At 57.8% G+C, this 18,989-nt stretch overlaps 1 protein-coding gene across 2 annotated transcripts in view; it reads left to right on the top strand.

Moving 5' to 3' along the window:
• The window catches only part of UNC5A (unc-5 netrin receptor A), a 23,776-nt gene extending 5,678 nt beyond the window's left edge, over positions 1–18,098 (top strand). For both annotated transcript variants that reach the window (XM_034779997.1, XM_034779996.1), the window contains 10 exons: positions 620–784; positions 8,113–8,301; positions 8,546–8,845; positions 9,042–9,129; positions 9,362–9,530; positions 10,019–10,252; positions 14,661–14,810; positions 15,136–15,300; positions 16,827–17,005; positions 17,340–18,098. In XM_034779997.1, the coding sequence (XP_034635888.1) occupies positions 620–784; positions 8,113–8,301; positions 8,546–8,845; positions 9,042–9,129; positions 9,362–9,530; positions 10,019–10,252; positions 14,661–14,810; positions 15,136–15,300; positions 16,827–17,005; positions 17,340–17,505 (1,805 nt within the window). In that variant the 3' untranslated portion in view covers positions 17,506–18,098. The remainder of the gene's footprint in view (positions 1–619; positions 785–8,112; positions 8,302–8,545; positions 8,846–9,041; positions 9,130–9,361; positions 9,531–10,018; positions 10,253–14,660; positions 14,811–15,135; positions 15,301–16,826; positions 17,006–17,339) is intronic.
• Positions 18,099–18,989: the final 891 nt, after the last annotated feature.

Genomic DNA, 18,989 nt, shown 5'->3' with positions numbered 1-18,989 from the left:
ATCCCGACCCGCAGCCCCCTGTTGTCCCAGCCCTGTGCCCCCTCCCCTCAGCTCTGCCGGTGCCCCCCAATCCCGACCCACAGCCCCTGCTGTCCTAGCCCTGTGCCCCGTCCCCCCAGCTCTGCCGGTGCCCCTCACTCCCGACCCGCAGCCCCCTGCTGTCCCAGGCCTGGGCCATCCCGGAGCGGCGCCGGACAAGCTGCTGCGTGGGGTGGTGACTGGAGGGAGGTCGCCCGCCCCCAGAGCCGGTCGCAGGCTGAGCAGCAGGTTCCTTTCCTTTGTGAGTCCCCCCCACTCTGTGCCCAGCCCCTCCCCCCCGGCTGTGTCGCTCCACCCCCACGTGTCCGTGTTGTTCTGTCCCATGTCCGTGGTCCCGGCCCCGTTAGAAACCCGGGCAAGGAGCCAAGGGCAATGGGGCACAGTGGGGAGGGTGCAGTGACGTGCAGTGGGGAGGTGCAGTGGGGAGGGGGCAGTAGGATACAGTGGGAGGGTGCAGTGACGTGCAGTGGGGTGCAGTGGGGAGGGGACAGTGGGGGGTACAGTGGGCTGGAGAGGCCGGGGTACAACGGGGCAGAGGTCTGGCCGAGGTCCCCGCGCGCTCACTGGCTGCTGTGTGCAGTGGATGGAGGCTGGTCGGGCTGGAGCCGGTGGTCGCTGTGCACTCTGGACTGCACGCACTGGCGGAGCCGCGAGTGTTCGGAGCCGGCGCCTCGCAACGGGGGCCAGGACTGCCAAGGAGCCGAGCTGGAGACCCGCAACTGCACCACCGAGCTCTGCAGCCACTGTGAGTGTCTCCTCCCTGGGGCCCTGCCCGTCCCAGCTCTGCGCCCCAGCCACAGAGCCCTGGGGGCTGGACCCCCCCAACCTCCGCACAGAGCCCTGGGACCGGATTGACTCCCCCCAGCCACAGAGCCCCAGGGCAGGACCCGTCCGCACGCACAGAGCACCGGGGAGTGGGGGGCTCTGTGGCGAGGGGGGTTCCTGGCAGGGGCTGCGCCTGCAGAGGGGGGCTCAGCCGCCCGCTGTGGGGACTGGTAAAGCGGCACCTCCCGGAGCGGGGGGTGGCTAGGCGGAGCGGGGGGGGCTGGGCGGAGCCGGGGGGGCTGGGCGGAGCGGGGGGGGGCTGGGCGGAGCCGGACCGGGCTGCCCTCACAGTGCCCGGGCTCAGTGCCCTGGAGCCGCTGGGAATGAGGTTCAGGCAGGACTCTCCTGGAGTGCGACACCCCGAGGCAGACGCTCACTGGGGCGCCTCATGGAGTGTTCAGCCCCCATTCCCACCGAGAGCTCCCTGCAGGGGGGTCTGCCTGGGTGGTACCCGTGGGGGAGCCTCACGCCCTGCTCCCACCCCTGCAGCCAGCCGTGACTCCCAGCCAGCGTGTGGCACAGCCTGGAGCACAGCGTCGGACAGACCCAGGGCCGGCTCCAGGCACCAGCCCTCTAAGCATGTGCTTGGGGCGGCACCTGGACGGGGGCGGCGCTCACCCCGGGAGAGCGGGGCCGCGGCCAGGCTCGGCGCCCTCCTCCCGGCGCTCCGGCCGGTCGGGGAGAGTGGGGCCACAGCCGGGCTCGGCATCCTCCCCTGCCGCGCTCCCCGCCGGGGGGGGCGGGGGGAGGCTTTTTTGTCTGGGGCGGCAAAAAAGCCAGAGCCGGCCCTGGACAGACCATGTGAGCGCAGGAAGATTCAGCGAAGTCCAACCCCCCCGTGTTCCACCCAGGAGACTGAGCAGCCTCCAGCGACCCAGCCTCAGTCACCCGCTGCCCTGCCTCTGTCCCGGCCCAGCCGGGCCCCTGGCCTCCACCTCTCGCTTTGGTCTCCCGCTCCTCTGGCGGGCTCCCTGCAGAGGATGGGCCCGGCCTTCAGTTGCCAGGATACAGTGTCGGCCATTGTCTGGGCCCAGGCGGCCTCACACCTGCCCTCTGGGGTCTCTGCATCGATCACACACCCTTGTCCCACCACCGAGATACTTGTGTGACACTGAGGGGAAACTGAGGCACATGCTGTGTTCATACAAAACATTAAGAAAATTCCCCCTTAGTCACAGCTCCTGGTGCCATGGCCCTGGGGGGTGGCACGTGCCAGCTGCCAGGCAGCAAGTGGGGCTCATCAGTGAGCAGGACTGGCAGCGTTTGTGCCCTGTAAGAGCCCCTGGCTGACCCCTTGGCCACCCCACACCATTCCCTGCAGCCTCTGCACCCCCGGCCCATGTCTGTCAGAGGGGACCCCCCCACCAGGTGTATCTGATCCTGGCCCTCTGAGAGCCCAGCCCGGGGGGCTCAGGTGGGTCCAGGGCTGTGCTGTGGGGTCTGGTGCCCATGTGCATGTGGCGGGTGAGGGGCACTGCCCAAGGCTCTGCAGAGGGAGCACCAAGGCAGCCCCCAGGGCCTGAGCAGCAGGGCGTCAGCACGCAGCTCGTTAGCTTTGCCAAGCCCTCGCTTTGCCATTTACATCAAATCACAAATTCTCACAGCGCCAGCCCATCCCCCACAGCCAGCTGGTGGGTGGGAGGACGGGCGACCAGGGAGAGCCAGGAGGTGCCCTGCAAATGCATGCACACACGCACGCACATACATGGACGCACACGCATGCACACATACACACATGCACACTCATACATACATGTGCACTGGCAGCCTGGCGTGCAATCACCAGGCCCGTTGGCACGCACACCACACTCTCAGGGGCACACTCTCCTGGTCCCCGCCCCATGGGAGGCAAGTCTAAGGGGAAAAGCAATTGAAGACAGTTGGCAGTTTTTCAAAGAGATACTATTAAGGGCACAAGAGCAAATTATCCCACTGCATAGGAAAGATAGGAAGTATGGCAAGAGACCACCCTGGCTTAACCAGGAGATCTTCAGTGATCTGAAACTCAAAAAAGAGTCCTACAAAAAGTGAAAACTTGGTCAAATGACAAAGGATGAATATAAACAAATAACACAAGTACGTAGGGACAAAATTAGAAAGGTCAAGGCACAAAACGAGATCAAACTAGCTATGGACATAAAGGGTAACAAGAAAACATTCTACAAATACATTAGAAGCAAGAGGAAGACCAAGGACAGGGTAGGCCCGTTACTCAATGAGGTGGGAAAGACAATAACAGGAAATGTGGAAATGGCAGAGGTGCTTAATGACTTCTTTGTCTTGTTTTTCACCAAGAAGGTTGGTGGCGATGGGACGTCTAATGTAGTGAATGCCAGTGAAAATGAGGTAGGATCAGAGTCTAAAATAGGGAAAGAACACATTAAAGATTACTTAGACAAGTTAGATGTCTTCCAGTCACCAGGGCCTGATGAAATACATCCTAGAATACTCAAGGAGCTGACGGAGGAGATGTCTGAGCCATTAGCAGTTATCTTTGAAAAGTCATGGAAGACAGGAGAGATTCCAGAGGACTGGAAAAGGGCAAATCTAGTGTCAATCTATAAAAAGGGAAATAAGGACAACCCAGGGAATTACAGACCAGTCAGCTGAACTTCTGTACCCGGAAAGATAATGGAGCAAATAATGAAGCAATCAATTTGCAAACACCTAGAAGATAATGAGGTGATAAGTAACAGTCGGCTGTGCCAAACCAACCTGATAGCTTTCTTTGACAGGGTAACAAGCCTTGTGGAGGGGGGGGAAGTGGTAGACATGGCATATCTTGACTTTAGTGGAGCTTTTGATACTGTCTCACATGACCTGCTCATAAACAAACTAGGGAAATACAATCTAGATGGAGCTACTATAACGTGGGTGCAAAACTGGTTGGAAAACCATTCCCAGAGAGTAGTTATCAGTGGTTCACAATCAAGCTGGAGGGCATATCAAGTGGGGTCCCACAGGGATCAGTTCTGGGTCCGGTTCTGTTCAATATCTTTATCAGTGTGTTAGGTAATGGCATGGAGAGTAAAGTTTGCGGACGATACCAAGCTGGGAGGAGTTGCAAGTGCTTTGGAGGATAGGATTGTAATTCAAAGTGATCTGGACAAACTGGAGAAATGGTCTGAAGTAAATAGGATGAAATTCAATAAGGACAAATGCAAAGTCCTCCACTTCGGAAGGAACAATCAGTTGCACACATACACAGTGGGCAGTGACTGCCGAGGAAGGAGTACTGCGGAAAGGGATCTGGGGTCAGAGTGGATCACAAGCTAAATATGAGTCAGCAGTGTAACGCTGTTGCAAAAAAAGCGAACATCATTCTGGGGTGTGTTAGCAGGAGTGTTGTAAGCAAGACACGAGAACATAAGAACATAGGAACGGCCATACTGGGTCAGACCAATGTTCCATCTAGCCCAGTATCCTCTCTTATGACAGTGGCCCATACCAGGTGCTCCAGAGGGAATGAACAGAACAGGGAATCATCAAGTGATCCATCCCCTGTCGCCCATTCCCAGCTGCTGGCAAACAGAGGCTAGGGACACCATCCCTGTCCATCCTGGCTAATAGCCATTGATGCACCTATCCTCCATGAATTTATCTAATTCTTTTTTGAACCCTGTTATAGTCTTGGCAAAGAGTTCCACAGCCTGACTACGTTGTGTGAAGAAATACTTCCTTTTCTTTGTTTTAAACTTGCTGACTATTAATTTCATTTGGTGACCCCTAGTTCTTGTGTTATGAGAAGTAAATAACACTTCCTTATTCACTTTCTCCACACCAGTCATGATTGTATAGACCTCTATCATATCCCCCCTTAGTCGTCTCTTTTCCAAGCTGAAAAGTCCCAGTCTTATTAATCTCTCCTCACATGGCAGCTGTTCCATCCCCCTGATCATTTTTATTGCCCTTTTCGGAACCTTTTCCAATTCCAATAGATCTTTTTTGAAATGGGGCGACCACATCTGCACACAGTATTCAAGATGTGGGCGTACCATGGATTTATATAGAGGCAACATGATATTTTCTGTCTTACCATCTATCCCTTTCCTAATGATTCCCAACATTCTGTTTGCTTTTTTGACTGTCACTGCACATTGAGTGGATGTTTTCAGAGAACTCTCCACAATGATGCCAAGGTCTCTGTCTTGAGTGGTAACAACTAATTTAGACCCCATCATTTTATATGTATCGTTGGGATTATGTTTTCCAATGTGCATTACTTTGCATTTATCAACACTGAATTTCATCTGCCATTTTGTTGCCCAGTCCCCCAGTTTTGTGAGATCCTTTTGTAGCTCTTCGCAGTCTGCCTGGGACTTAACTATCTTCAGTAGTTTTGTATCATCTGCAAATTTTGCTACCTTTAGGGTTACCATATTTAAAAAATAAAAAAAGAGGACACTCCACAGGGCCCTGGCCCCACCCCTTTCCCAAACCCGGCCCCGGCCCAACTCCGCCCCTTCCCCGCCCCTACTCCGCCCATTCCCCAAAGTCCCCGCCCTAACTCCCCCTCCTCCCTCCCAGCCACGCAAAAAAGGGCTGCCCGAGCGCTACCGGCTTCACGGTTTCCCGGGCAGCTCCCAGACCCTGCGCCCCCGGCCAGCGCTTCCCCAGCACAGCTGGCTCGGGCAGCTCGGCTCTTAAACAGAGCCGAAGAGTCAGGGGAGGAGCAGAGCAGCCGTGGGAGGGGAAGTGCCCGGCCGGTATTTTTCCCAGACATGTTCGGCTTTATGGCAATTCCCCCCGGACGGGGGTTTGATTGCCGAAAAGCCGGACATGTCCGGGAAAAACCGGACGTATGGTAACCCTAGCTACCTCCCTGTTTACCCCTTTTTCCAGATCATTTATGAATATGTTGAACAGGACTGGCCCAGTACAGACCCCTGGGGGACACCACTACAGTAACTCCTCGCTTAACGTTGTAGTTCTGTTCCTGAAAAATGCGACTTTAAGCAAAACGATGTTAAGCAAATCCAATTTCCCCATAAGAATTAATGTAAATAGGTGGGGTTAGGTTTCAGGGAAATTTTTTTCACCAGACAAAAAACTATATTATATAGATATACACACAGTATACGTTTTAAACAAACAATTTAATACTGTTCACAGCTATGATGATTGTGAAGCTTGATTGAGGCGGTGAAGTCATAGGGTGGAGGAGGGTGGGATATTTCCCAGGGAATGCCTTACTGCTAAATGAGGAACCAGCACTCGCTGAGCCCTCAAGGGTTAACACACTGTTGTTAATGTAGCCTCACACACAAGGCAGCACGAACACGAGGGAGGGGAGACAGCGACAGACACACACCTTATGTATGGGAGAGAGAGATGCGCTCTGCCCCTGTAAGTACACTGACCCACTCTTAAGTGCATTGTCTTTTTAAGTGGATCAGGAAGTTGACACAGCAGCTGCTGCCCCAAGCTCTCTCTCTCTCTCCGTCTGTGTCCCCTCCCTGCTCTATATGGAGATGGGGTAAGCAGGGTGCAGGAGCGGGGGGGGGGGACGCCCTGACATTAGCCCCCTTCTCCACCCCCCGCACAGCAAGCAGGAGTCTTGGGGAGCAGCTCCAAGGCAGAGGGCAGGAGCAGCACATGGCAGTGGGGGGAGGGACAGCTGAACTGCCAGCAATTGCTAGCCTGCTGGGTGGCTGCAGCACAGGGAACTTAGGGGAGCGGGGAGCTGATGGGGGGAGCTGATGGGGGGCTGCCGGTCCACCCTGGTTCCAAGCCCCCACCAGCTAGCTGCAACGGGCTGCTCTTCCTGCAAGCAGTAGACAAAGCAGGCGGCTCCCAAACGACGTTAGAAGGGAGCATTACACAACTTTAAACGAACATGTTCCCTAATTGACCAGCAACGAAACAATGTTAACCGGGACGACTTTAAGTGAGGAGTTACTGTATTTACCTCTCTCCATTCTGAAAAATGACCATTTATACCTACCCTTTGTTTCCTATCTTTTAACCAGTTACTGACCCATGAGAGAACCTTCCCTCTTATCCCGTGGCAGCTTACTTTGCGTAAGAGCCTTTGGTGAGGGACCTTGTCAAAGGCTTTCTGAAAATCTAAGTACACTATATCCACTGGATCCCCCTTGTCCACATGCTTGTTTAAACCCTCAAAAAATTCTAGTAGATTGGTGAGGCATGATTTCCCTTTACAAAAACCATGTTGACTCTTCCCCAACAAATTATGTTCATCTCTGTGTCTGACAATTCTGTTCTTTACTATAGTTTCAACCAGTTTGCCCTGTACTGAAATCAGGCTTACTGGCCAGTAATTGCCGGGATCACCTCTAGAGCCCTTTTTAAAAATTGGCGTCACATTAGCTATTCTCCAGTCTTTTGGTACAGAAGCTGATTTAAAGATAGGTTACAGACTACAGTTAGTAGTCCTGCAATTTCACATTTGAGTTCGAGAAGTAATTCTTCCGCTCTACTCTGCACTGATTAGGCCTCCACTGAAGTGTTGTGTCCAGTTCTGGGTGCCACATTTCAGGAAAGATGTGGACAAATTGGAGAAAGTCCAGAGAAGAGCAACAAAAATGATTAAATGTCTAGAAAACATGACCTATGAGAGAAGATTGAAAAAATTGGGTTTGTTTAGTCTGGAGAAGAGAAGACTGAGAGGGGACAGGATAACAGTTTTCAAGTACATAAAAGGTTGTTACAAAGAGGAGGGAGAAAAATTGTTCTTCTTAACCTCTGAGGATAGAACAAGAAGCAATGGGCTTAAATTGCAGCAAGGGAGGTTTAGGTTGGACATTAGGAAAAACTTTCTGTCTGGGTGGTTAAGCACTGGAATAAATTGCCCAGGGAGGTTGTCGAGTCTCCATCATTGAGGATTTTTAAGAGCAGGTTGGACAAACACCTGTCAGGGATGGTCTAGATAATACTTAGCCCTGCCAGGAGTGCAGGGGACTGGACTAGACGACCTCTCGCGGCCCCTTCCAGTTCTATGATTCTATGTCAGGTCAACACTCACATGCTCTCAGCTGCGTTTCCCGTGGGGACAGAGACGCTTTGTGAATGCAGGTCCCAGGAGTGGGGCCCAGTGGGGAGCCTGGCCCTGGCTAAGCCCCACAGAAGGCCTCAGCCCCGATCTGGCACATACCCAGGGATACACCCTCTTGCTGTGCCCCAGCCTCCCTGGGCGCCTGCCCGTCCCCTCCTGTGGGGGGCGCTGCAGCACAGGACCCCGCGGCCCTTGCCAGAGCAAAGCCTGGCTCAGCGCGGTTCTCCCCCCAGCCGCCTCTGGCCCCGAGGACGTGGCACTGTACGTGGGGCTCATGGCTGTGGCCGTCTGCCTGGTGCTGCTGCTGCTCGTGGTGGTCCTGGTGTGCTGCCGCAAGAAGGGGGGCCTGGACCCCGACGTGGCCGACTCGTCCATCCTCACCGCCGGCTTCCAGCCCGTCAGCAGCAAACCAGCCAAGGCAGGTGCGTGCGGCATGGGGGGCGCGGGCAGCGCTGGGCGGGGTGCAGCTCCCATGGGATCGGGCAGCGTGGTCCTGGAGCGCTCGTCCCTGCCAGCCTGCTGGCACAGAGCCGGTCCCGGGCCCCAGGACCCTTCCCACTGGCCTGGGCAAGGGGCGGGACCTCCCTGCCCTGGGGGCAGGGCTCTCTGCCCCCTAGGAGCCCCCTGACCATGTGTGTGACTGACTCACCCTCTGCCCGCTCACAGGGACGTCCCACCTGCTCACCATCCAGCCCGACCTCAGCACGGCCACCATGACCTACCAGGGCTCCCTGTGCTCGCGCCAGGACGGGCACAGCAAGTTCCAACTCAGCAACGGGCACCTGCTGAGCCCCCTGGGTGCCGGGCGCCACACCCTGCACCACAGCTCGCCCGCCGCCGAGGGCGTGGATTTCGTCTCGCGCTTCGCCGCCCAGAGCTGCTTCCGCTCCCTGCCCCGGGGCGCTGCCAACATGGCCTACGGCACCTTCAATTTCCTGGGGGGGCGGCTCCTGATCCCCAACACAGGTACGGCTGGCGTGGGGGTGGGGCGGCACCCTGTGAGTCCCTCCCCCTGCCCACCAGGCATTGGGTGCCGCGGGGCGTCTGGGCTAGCCACGCTGGGCCTGCACTCCTGCACGGGCTGGCACAGCCCTGGGGGGGCACGGGGCAGGGCTGTGCTGGGGTCAGCACCCGCTGACCTGTGCCATCTGCCCTGCTGCAGGGATCAGCCTGCTCATCCCGCCTGATGCCATCCCGCGGGGGAAGATCTACGAGGTCTACCTGACGCTGCACAAGCAGGAGGACGTGAGGTAGGTGCTAGGCCTGCTGCCCTGCCAGCCCCCGGGCCACGGAGCTCCCTGGGCCACGGAGCTCCCCGGGCCTGCAGCCCTGCCAGCCCCCGGGCCACGGAGCTCCCTGGGCCTGCAGCTCTGCCAGCTCCTGGGCCACCAGCATGGAGCTCCCTGCAGCTGGTGCCAGCTCCGTGCTCTGGCAGTGCCCCCGTCTCACCCCTCTCTCATCCTTTCTCCTCTCCCTGTGGAGGTTGCCCCTAGCCGGCTGCCAGACCCTGCTGAGCCCCATCGTCAGCTGCGGGCCCCCGGGGGTGCTACTCACGCGCCCCGCCATCCTGGCACTGGGGCACTGCGTGGAGGCCAACGCCGCCGACTGGAGCATCCGCCTGAAGAAGCAGTCGTGTGAGGGCACCTGGGAGGTGAGTGCCCAGGCCAGGGGCCCACAAGTGGGGGCTGATATTGGGAGTGCCGAGGGGACCTCAAAGGCACTCAGAGGGGGTGCACGTCCCCTCCCCTGACATGGCCTGGGAAAGAAAATGGCTAGGCCTGGGGTCCCTGCTTGGAGCCCCCCAGGGCAGGGGCAGGGAGAGAGTCCCTGCTCGGAGCTCCCCAGGGCAGGGGCAGGGGGAGGGTCCCCACTCAGAGCCCTGCAGGGCAGGGGTAGGGGGAGGGTCCCCGCTCGGAGCCCCCCAGGGCAGGGGCAGGGGGAGGGTCCCCGCTCGGAGCCCCCAGGGCAGGGGCAGGGGAAGGGTCCCCACTCAGAGCCCTGCAGGGCAGGGGCAGGGGGAGGGTCCCCGCTCGGAGCCCCCCAGGGCAGGGTCCCCGCTCGGAGCCGGCTCTCGGTGGCAGGCAGGGCTGAGGCGGGGGCCTGGCGGGCGCGTGCCCAGCTCTGGGGTCTCTGCCGCAGGACGTGCTGCAGGTCGGGGAGGAGCCGGCCTCGGGGCTCTATTACTGCCAGCTGGAGGCCCAGGCCGCCTACGTCTACATGGAGCAGCTGGGGCGCTTCGCCCTGGTGGGGGAGTCGCTCAGCATGGCGGCCGCCAAGCGCCTCAAACTCCTGCTCTTCGCACCGGCCTCCTGCAGCTCCCTGGAGTACAGCGTCCGCGTGTACTGCCTCCGCGACACCCCGGACGTGCTCCAGGTACTGCCCCACGGCCTGCCCCACATCCTGCCCTGCCCTGTCCCCTTCCCTGCCTCCTACAGCTCCCTGGAGTACAGTGTCCACGTGTACTGCCTCCGCAACACCCCGGATGTGCTCCAGGTACTGCCCCATGGCCTGCCCCACGGCCTGCCCCACATCCTGCCCCATGGCCTGCCCTGCCCTGTCCCCTGCCCTGCCTCCTGCAGCTCCCTGGAGTACAGCGTCCGCGTGTACTGCCTCCGCGACACCCCGGACGTGCTCCAGGTACTGCCCCACGGCCTGCCCCACGGCCTGCCCACAACCTGCCCTGCCCTGTCCTCCACCCTGCCCTGACCCCTGCCCTGCCTCCCAGGCCCTGCCTCACCTTCGCCAAAGAGGGGCTGATGCCCCCAGCCCAGCTGAGAGAGGCCTGGACAAAGCGCACTCTGTGCCAGACCTGGGGGGCACATGGAGAGCAGCGGGGAGCTCTGGCACTGGGGGGACTCCCAGCCACTCCAGCCCCAGCCTCTCCCACCAGGGGGTGCTCTAGGGAGCAGGGTGGGAGGGCTGTCATGGGGGGCGCTCTCTGCTACTCCAGTCCTGGCAGGGTTCTGGCCCTTAGTCATGTTCCTGGCCCCCCAGCCAGTTCCCGTCCCATCTACATGAGAACAGCCCCATGGGGTCAGCCCAAGGCCCGTCCAGCCCAGTGTCCTGTCTGCTGCCAGCGGCCAGTGCCAGGTGCCCCAGAGGGAGGGAACAGAACAGGGCAAGTGCGAGTGATCCGTCCCCTGGCATCCAGCCCCGGCTGCTGGTCGGCAGAGGTTTAGGGACACCTGGAGCGTGGATTTGCATCCCTGCCCAGCCTGGCTAATAGCCACTGATGGACCTGTCCTCCAGGAACTGATCTAGTTCTTTTTTGAACCCTGTTATAGTCTTGGCCTTCACAACCTCCTCTGGTAAAGAATCCCACAGACTGACTGTGCGTTGTGTGAAGAAATACTTCCTTTTGTTTGTCTTAAACCTGCTGCCTGTTAATTTCCTTGGGTGACCCCTGGTTCTTGTGTTACGAGAAGGAGTAAACAACACTTCCTTATTCACTGTCTCCACACCAAGCATGATTTTATAGACCTCTACCATATCCCCCCTTAGTCGTCTCTTTTCCAAGCTGAAAAGTCCCAGTCTTCTTAATCTCTCCTCATACGGCAGCCGTTCCATCCCCCTAATCATTTTTGTTGCCCTTCCCTGTACTTTTTCCAGTTCTAATGTATCTTTTTTGAAATGGGGCGACCACGTCTGCACACAGTATTCAAGGTGTGGGCATACCATGGATTTATATAGAGGCAACGTGATATTTTCTATCTTATTATCTATCCCTTTCTTAATAGTTCCTGACATTCTGTTTGCTGTTTTGACTACCACTGCACATTGAGTGGATGTTTTCAGAGAACTATCCACAATGACTCCCAAGGTCTCTTTCTTGAGTGGTAACAGCTAATTTAGACCCCATCATTTTATACGTATCGTTGGGATTATGTTTTCCAATGTGCATTACTTTGCATTTATCAACATTGAATTTCATCTGCCATTTTGTTGCCCCGTCCCCCAGTTTTGTGAGATCCTTTGTAGCTCTTTGCAGTCTGCTTTGGACTTAACTATCTTGAGTAGTTTTGTATCATCTGCAAATGTTGCTACCTCCCTGTTTACCCCTTTTTCCAGATCATTTATGAATCTGTTGAACATCACTGGTCCCAGTACAGATCCTTGGAGGACCCCACTATTTACTTCTCTCCTCTGTGAAAACGGACCATTTATTCCTACCCTTTGCTTCCTATCTTTTAACCAGTTACTGATCCATGAGAGGACCTTCCCTCTTATCCCAAGGCTGCTTACTTTGCTCAAGAGCCTTTGTTGAGGAACGATGTCAAAAGCTTTTAAAAGTCCAAGTACACTATATCCACTGGATCCCCCTTGTTGACCCCTCCCCAAAGAATTCTAATAGATTGGTGAGGTATGATTTCCCTTTACAAAAGCCCTGTTGACTCTTCCCCAACATACTGTGTTCATCTCTGTGTCTGATAATTCTGTTCTTTACTAGAAGTCAGGCTCATTGGCCTATAATTGCCGGGATCACCTCTGGAGGCTTTTTAAAAATTGGTGTCACATTAGCTACCCTCCAGTCATCTGGTGCAGAGGCTGGGGGTGGGTTCCTGCTTGGAGCCCCCCAGGAAGGGCACGGGGATTTAAGCTATAGGTTACACGCCACAGTTAGTAGTTCTGCAATGTCACATTTGAGTTCCTTCAGCACTCTTGGGTGATACCATCGGTCCTGGTGACTTATTACTGTTTATCAGTTTGTTCCAAAACCTCCTCTATTAACACCTCAATCTGGGACAGTTCCTCAGATTTGTCACCTAAAAAGAATGGCTCAGGTGTGGGAGTCTCCCTCACATCCTCAGCCGTGAAAACCAATGCAAAGAATTCATTTCGTTTTCTCTGCAATGTCTTGTCTTCTTTAAGTGCTTCTTCAGCACCTCGATCGTGCTGGTTTGATTGTTCACCAGGCTTGTTCACCAGGGTTTCTGCTTCTGAGGGACTTAAAAATGTTGCTGTTAGTTTTTTGCTAGCTGCTCTTCAAATTCTTTTTTGGCCTCCCTACTTACACTTTTACACTTGACTCGCCAGAGTTGATGCTCTTTCCTGTTTTCCCCAGCAGGACATGACTTCCAATGTTTAAAGGATGCCTTTTTGCGTCTAACCACCTCTTAGACTCTGCTGTTTGCCACGGTGACATTTTTTTGGACTTCTTACTGTATTTTATTTGGGGTGTGCGTGTAGTTTGAGCCTCTGTTATGGTCTCCATGCAGCTTGCAGGCATTTCCCTCTTGTGTTCCTTTTAATTTCTGTGTAACTAGCCACGAGTTCCCCCTGTGAAGTTAAATACTACTGGGGTGGGTTTCGTTGGTATCCCCAGCCCCCCGGGGTTAAATGTAATTACATCATGGTCGCTATTACTGAACAGTTCAACTCTATCACCTCTTGGACCAGAACCTGTGCTCCACTTAGGACTAAATCAAAAATTGCCTCTTCTCTTGCGGGTTCCCGTCATTAATCGTGTGTAGAAATGTTATCTCTGCATCCCATCCTGAGGTGACATGTAGGGATAGTCAAAATCCCCCATTATTATTTTCTGTCTTTGTAGCCTCTCTACTCTCCCAGGGCATTTCACAATCATCACCATCACCCTGATCGGTAGTACATCCATACTCCTATTATTCAAGCATGGAATTTCTATCCCGAGAGATTCTATGGTACAGTTTGATTCATTTAAGATTTGTACTATATTTGACTCGACGCTTTCTTTCACATACAGTGTCACATCCCCCAGAGCACGACCTGCTCTGTCATTCCTATACAGTTCGTACCCTGGTGTCACCGTGCCCCATTGATTATCATCATTCCACCAATTTCTGTGATGCCGACTATATCAATATCCTCATTTAATACCAAGCACTCGAGTGCACCCAGCACTTCTAGCATTTCTGTATTTGTCAATATTTAGTTGTGTGCCGTCATGTGAGGTAACTGCTGATACAGACTAACATGGCTACCACTCTGAAACCTTTCACTGGACTCTGTTTCTCCTCAGTTCCTACCTGCACTTTATCAACTTGGATCCTCTCCCCTTCACTAGGACATAGAGAATCCCCGTTAAGAGATCCACCCCCAAGGGATGTCTCTGTCCGAACCATGTGCTCCTCCGCACCCGTTGCCTTTCCCCCAGCCCTTAGTTTCAAAACTCCTCTACCACCTTTTAGCGTTACACACCAGCAACCTGGTACCTGTTTGGTTTAGGTGGAGCCCAACCTTCCTGTATAGGTTCCTCCTTTCCCAATAACCCTAAACCCCTCCTCCCTTCACCATCATCTCATCCACGCATTGAGACCCTGCAGTTCTGCCAGTGTCCAGGCCCTGCGCGTGGAACTGGGAGCATCTCAGAGAATAGCTGCCAGGGAGGTCCTGGACTTTAATCTCTTCCCTAGCAGCCTAGATGTGCCCTCCAGGACCTCTCTTCTAGCTCCCGTGTGACCCAGTGCCTGTCTCCCCTCCGGCAGCAGGGCCGTGCTGGTCAGTGCCCAGCTGGGCCCTGGGAGGGCTGGGCTGAGCCCCGCAGAGAAAGGCAACGGGCTCCCCCCATGCCACGAGGCCCCCAGAGCTGCCTTGCTCAGCCCACCGCTCTCACTGGGGTCAGGGCTGCCCAGGGACAGGCTGGGTCCCCGAGGGCAGGGGGTCAGCAAGGAGACGCCTGAGGGCGAGGGGTGCTCTGTCCCCCCCGCAGGCCGCTGGGCACAGCCGGATCCAGGACCCGTGCTGAGTGGGGACTGGCCCAGGCTGGAGCTCGGTCCCTGGCTGAGCGCCCATCTCCCGGCAGGAGGTGATGCAGCTGGAGAAGCAGCTGGGGGGGCAACTGATCGGAGCCCCCCGTGTCCTGCACTTCAAGGACAGTTACCACAACCTGCGCCTCTCCATCCACGACATGCCCAGCTCGCTGTGGAAGAGCAAACTCCTCGCCAGCTACCAGGTAGGAGAGCCAGCCTTGCCTGCTGCACCCACCCTACCCCAGCCAGGGCTCAGGGCCAGGCCCAGCTCTGCCCACAGCAGGACGGGTGAGCCCTGCAGCAGTGCCACGGCCGAGCCGGCACCGAGCCCCAGGGGCTGGCAGGGACGCCCTGCTCTTCCCTGCCCCCAGCTCCTGCTGCCCCGGGCCCCTGCTCTCGGCCGGGGTGGGGGCCGTCCCTGGTGCTTCCGGGGAGGCTGGGGGGATTCCTGCCCCACCCCTGAAGCCCGAGAGCCCTGCAGCAGCCCCAGGGCGGGCAGGAGTGACCCTCGGCTTCCCTCCGCCGCAGGAGATCCCCTTCTACCACCTGTGGAGTGGGCTGCAGCCCTACCTGCACTGCACCTTCACGCTGGAGCGCCTCAGCCCCAGCACCTGCCAGCTGGCCTGCAAGATCTGGGTCTGGCAGGTGGAGGGCGACGGGCAGAGCTTCAACATCAACTTCAACATCGCCAAGGTGAGCGGGCCGGGATCGGGGGGGGGGCGGATTGCAGGCATGTGCCAGGCCCCGGAGCCACCTGCCCGAGGAACGGGAACCATGAGGGGGCCAGGCCCAGGAGCCAGTGGGGGGGGCGGGGGGCTCACTGCAGGCGGGTGCCAGGCCCTGGAGCCACCTGCCCGAGGGCTGGGGTGTCAGGGATCCCGGTCCATCGCCATGGCACTGGATTGCCACCCCCTGCCAGGCACGGGGCACAGCAGACTAGAGGGCAGCAGCTCCCCAAGGGCCGGGCTGCAGCAACGCAGGTGTGTGCCAGCCCCTCCGAACGCCCAGCCCCATCCCCAGGCCTGGGGCCCTGCCACTCGGGGCTGTGGGTCCCCTCCCTGGCTCACCACGCTGTGATGCTGCCCGTGGGAGCCAGCCGAGGTCACTCAATCAGTGTGAACTGCGACCAGAACGGGGCAGACAAACCCCGAACGCTGGGGGATCTTCCAATACTGAGATTTACCAACCAGCCCCAAACAGCCTCGGTGTTACCGCACCGGTTACTCAAAAGTCCAAATTGTGCAGTTCCCTTAAAGTGCCCAGCCCAGGCCTCCATGCAGACACACACGTCAGATATGATGATGGTTACTGAAAATCTGATCTCATCATGTAAAATACACGCTAGAGCCAATTCTTGTTTACTAAACTAAAATTTATTAAAAAAAGAAAAGCGATAGGGCGTTGGTTAAAAGATCAATATACAGATAGACTTGAATTCAATTCTTGAGGTTCAGATACAGAGCAGAGATGAGTTTGTAGTTGCCAAAAGTTCTTTTAGAAATCATAGAATCTCAGGAGGGTCTAGTCCCACCCCAACTAAATCCCCAGATCCCTAAATGGCCCCCCCTCAAGGATTGAACTCACAACCCTGGGTTTAGCAGGCCAATGCTTGAACCACTGAGCTATCCCTCCCCCCACAGGTTACAGTCCAATGTCCGTAGTCAGGGTGGCTCCAGTCAATGACTGGGGATCTCAGTCCTTGTGGCTTAAGGTTTCCCCCTCTTGAAACCCAAAGCAGATCTGAGATGAAGCAGGATCATGTCCCAGGGTTTTTATACATTTCCTGCAGCCTTTTGGCCTGAGAAAACAATAGGCCTAACTCTCCTTCTCCCAAACATCCTGGCAATTAGCACAGGGTAATTTATCCATTACACAGTTCAGATCCAGGTCACCACAACCTTCATAGAGACATAGAGACAATAATACTGTTTCCCTCAAGTGTCTTCCGAACTGTTAATATTCCCTTTTTGATCTTTGAATCAAAGCTATAGCAATAGACAAGACTTGTTTGCTGACATCACAAGCCCTGAGCACACACCTCCCCTTCTATCTCTAACAATGCAGACTTGCATTTCAAAGCTCTGTTCATTTACAGATTTTCCTAGCCAGTCTCTAAAGCTGGGCCCTGGATCAGGTCAGTCTGGGAGGTAATTAACTCTTTCTGGCCCTGTCACCTTCCAGTGAGAGATTATATCACACTCCTAACGTCACCCCCCTAGGACACAAGCTTCTCGGACTGGCTGGTGCCTGAGAGCGAGGCCGGCTGCCCAGCCCTGGTGGGCCCCAGTGCCTTCAAGATCCCCTTCCTCATCCGCCAGAAGATCATCAGCAGCCTGGACACGCCCTGCGCCCGTGGGGCTGACTGGAGAACGCTGGCCCAGAAACTCCACCTGGACAGGTATGGGGGCAGGGAACGTCTCCAGCACCAGGGCACTGGGGGCAGGGAGCATCTCCCTGCCAGGGCACCAGGGGGCAAGCAGTGTCCCCCCACCAGGGCATCAGGCACAGGGAGCGATCCCAGAGGCAAGGAATCGGGGCAGGGAGCGATCCTGGGGGCAGGGAGTGATCCCGGGGGCAGGGCACTGGGGGCTGGACACTGGGGGTAGGGAGTGTCCCCTCGCCAGCCCTCTTGCCCAGCCCCCCCTGGTCGACCAGCCCGTGAGGGCAGAGGGTGCCCCGGGTGGGGGTGGGCTGGAGCTCCCGGCTGACGCCCCCTCCCCTCTCCTCTGCAGCCATCTCAGCTTCTTTGCCTCGAAGGCCAGCCCGACCGCCATGATCCTGAACCTGTGGGAGGCGCGGCACTTCCCCAGCGGGAACCTGGCGCAGCTGGCCGCTGCCGTGGCCGAGGTGGGCAGACAGGACAGTGCCCTCTTCGCCGTCTCGGAGGCCGAGTGCTGAGGGGCCAGCGCAGGGCGGGGCAGGGCCCTGCGGAGGGGGGAGCACAGGCCCCGGGGCAGTGGCGTGGGTGTCACTGCCCCAAAGGTGCCAGCTCTGTCCCCCCAGGGGCCTGTGCTGGGCTCCTGCCCCTGCTGCCCGCGCAGGGGGCAGGGGGCTGGCTGGGTGCGGGCACTGACTGAGTGCGGGGGGCTGTGCCCCTTGCTGCCCCAGGACCCCTTGAGGACTCACCTGACACCCCCCTCCGCATGCCAAGGGGCTGTGGGCCAGTCCCCCCCTTGGGGGCGTCTTGGAGCCAAAGAACAGGCCATGGCGGGGGCTGCGGGCGGGGGCTCTGAGGGGGGGCTGGGATGGGCAGCCTGGCTCCAGCCCGGCCCATCCGGGCGCTGTGTGTGCAGCGGGCATTGTGCGTCGTGCGTGCTGTAACCGTGTGGGGCCGGGCGGTGCCAGGCCCTGTCCCATGTTGTGTAAAGACCGGTTTTTAATTCTGTATTCAAGTGCATTCGCGTATTTACACTTGGCCTTATGTACATAGCTGGCGGCGCGGGGGGGGGGGCGAGCGGGCACCCTGTAAATAAATCGGATCTATATTGCTAGGCGGGGGCCGCGCGGGGACCCGGAACGGGGGGGGGGGGGGAGCAGCACAAGCTGCCCCGTGGGGCTGTTCCAGTCCCTGCCCACCCAGCAGCCTGGGGGCAATGCCCCTGGGGGAAGGGCAGCGCTGGCCGCAGACGGGGCCGCGTGGGGGTGCAAACGGCCTGCAGGGCGCCCGAGCTCCTCCCAACACGGGGCCCTCCAGTGTCCGGCGCTGGCAGCAAGAGACACCTCACCGCTGAGTTGTGCAGAAAGCTGGTTTATGCTTCGCCCCCCGCATGCCAGCTCAGGTGTCACAATGCCCTGGCACGGGGCAGGGAGAGCCCGTCTCACAGGGGCCTCGGCGTAGGGCCCAGGCTGAGTCCACGTTCCAGCTGCCGGCGCAGTCCCCGTGGGCAGAGCAGGGCTGGACCCAGCCGTCCTCTCCCCGCTGCAGGACCGGGGCTGGTGCCAGCCAGAGCAGGCTCAGGCCCGTTGGTGGCGGGCGACACGACAGGCAACAGCTGCGATGAGCGCGGCGCCTTTCCCCGAGCCGTCCTCCGACTGCAGGAAGGTGACGCTGCAGCGTGGGGCCAGCAGCCGCACCGTCGCCTGCACCTGCTGCGCGAAGCTGCAGAGAGGGGGGGAGTGAGGCCGAGCGCCCTGTAACCTGCCCCCCCTTCACTGCCCACCGGGCCCCGCAACCTGCCCCCTTCACTGCCCGCCGGGCCTCGTAACCTGCCCCCCCTTCACTGCCCGCCGGGCCCCGCAACCTGCCCCCGCTTCACTGCCCGCCGGGCCCAGCAACCTGTCCCCCCTTCACTGCCCGCCGGGCCCCGCAACCTGCCCCCGCTTCACTGCCGGCCGGGCCCAGCAACCTGTCCCCCCTTCACTGCCCGCCGGGCCCCGCAACC

Source organism: Trachemys scripta, chromosome 8 (genome assembly GCF_013100865.1).
Source record: "Trachemys scripta elegans isolate TJP31775 chromosome 8, CAS_Tse_1.0, whole genome shotgun sequence".
Lineage (NCBI taxonomy): Eukaryota > Metazoa > Chordata > Testudines > Emydidae > Trachemys > Trachemys scripta.
The sequence above is the reverse complement of the archived record's forward strand: the minus strand, read 5'-3'. Positions and strand labels throughout refer to the sequence as shown.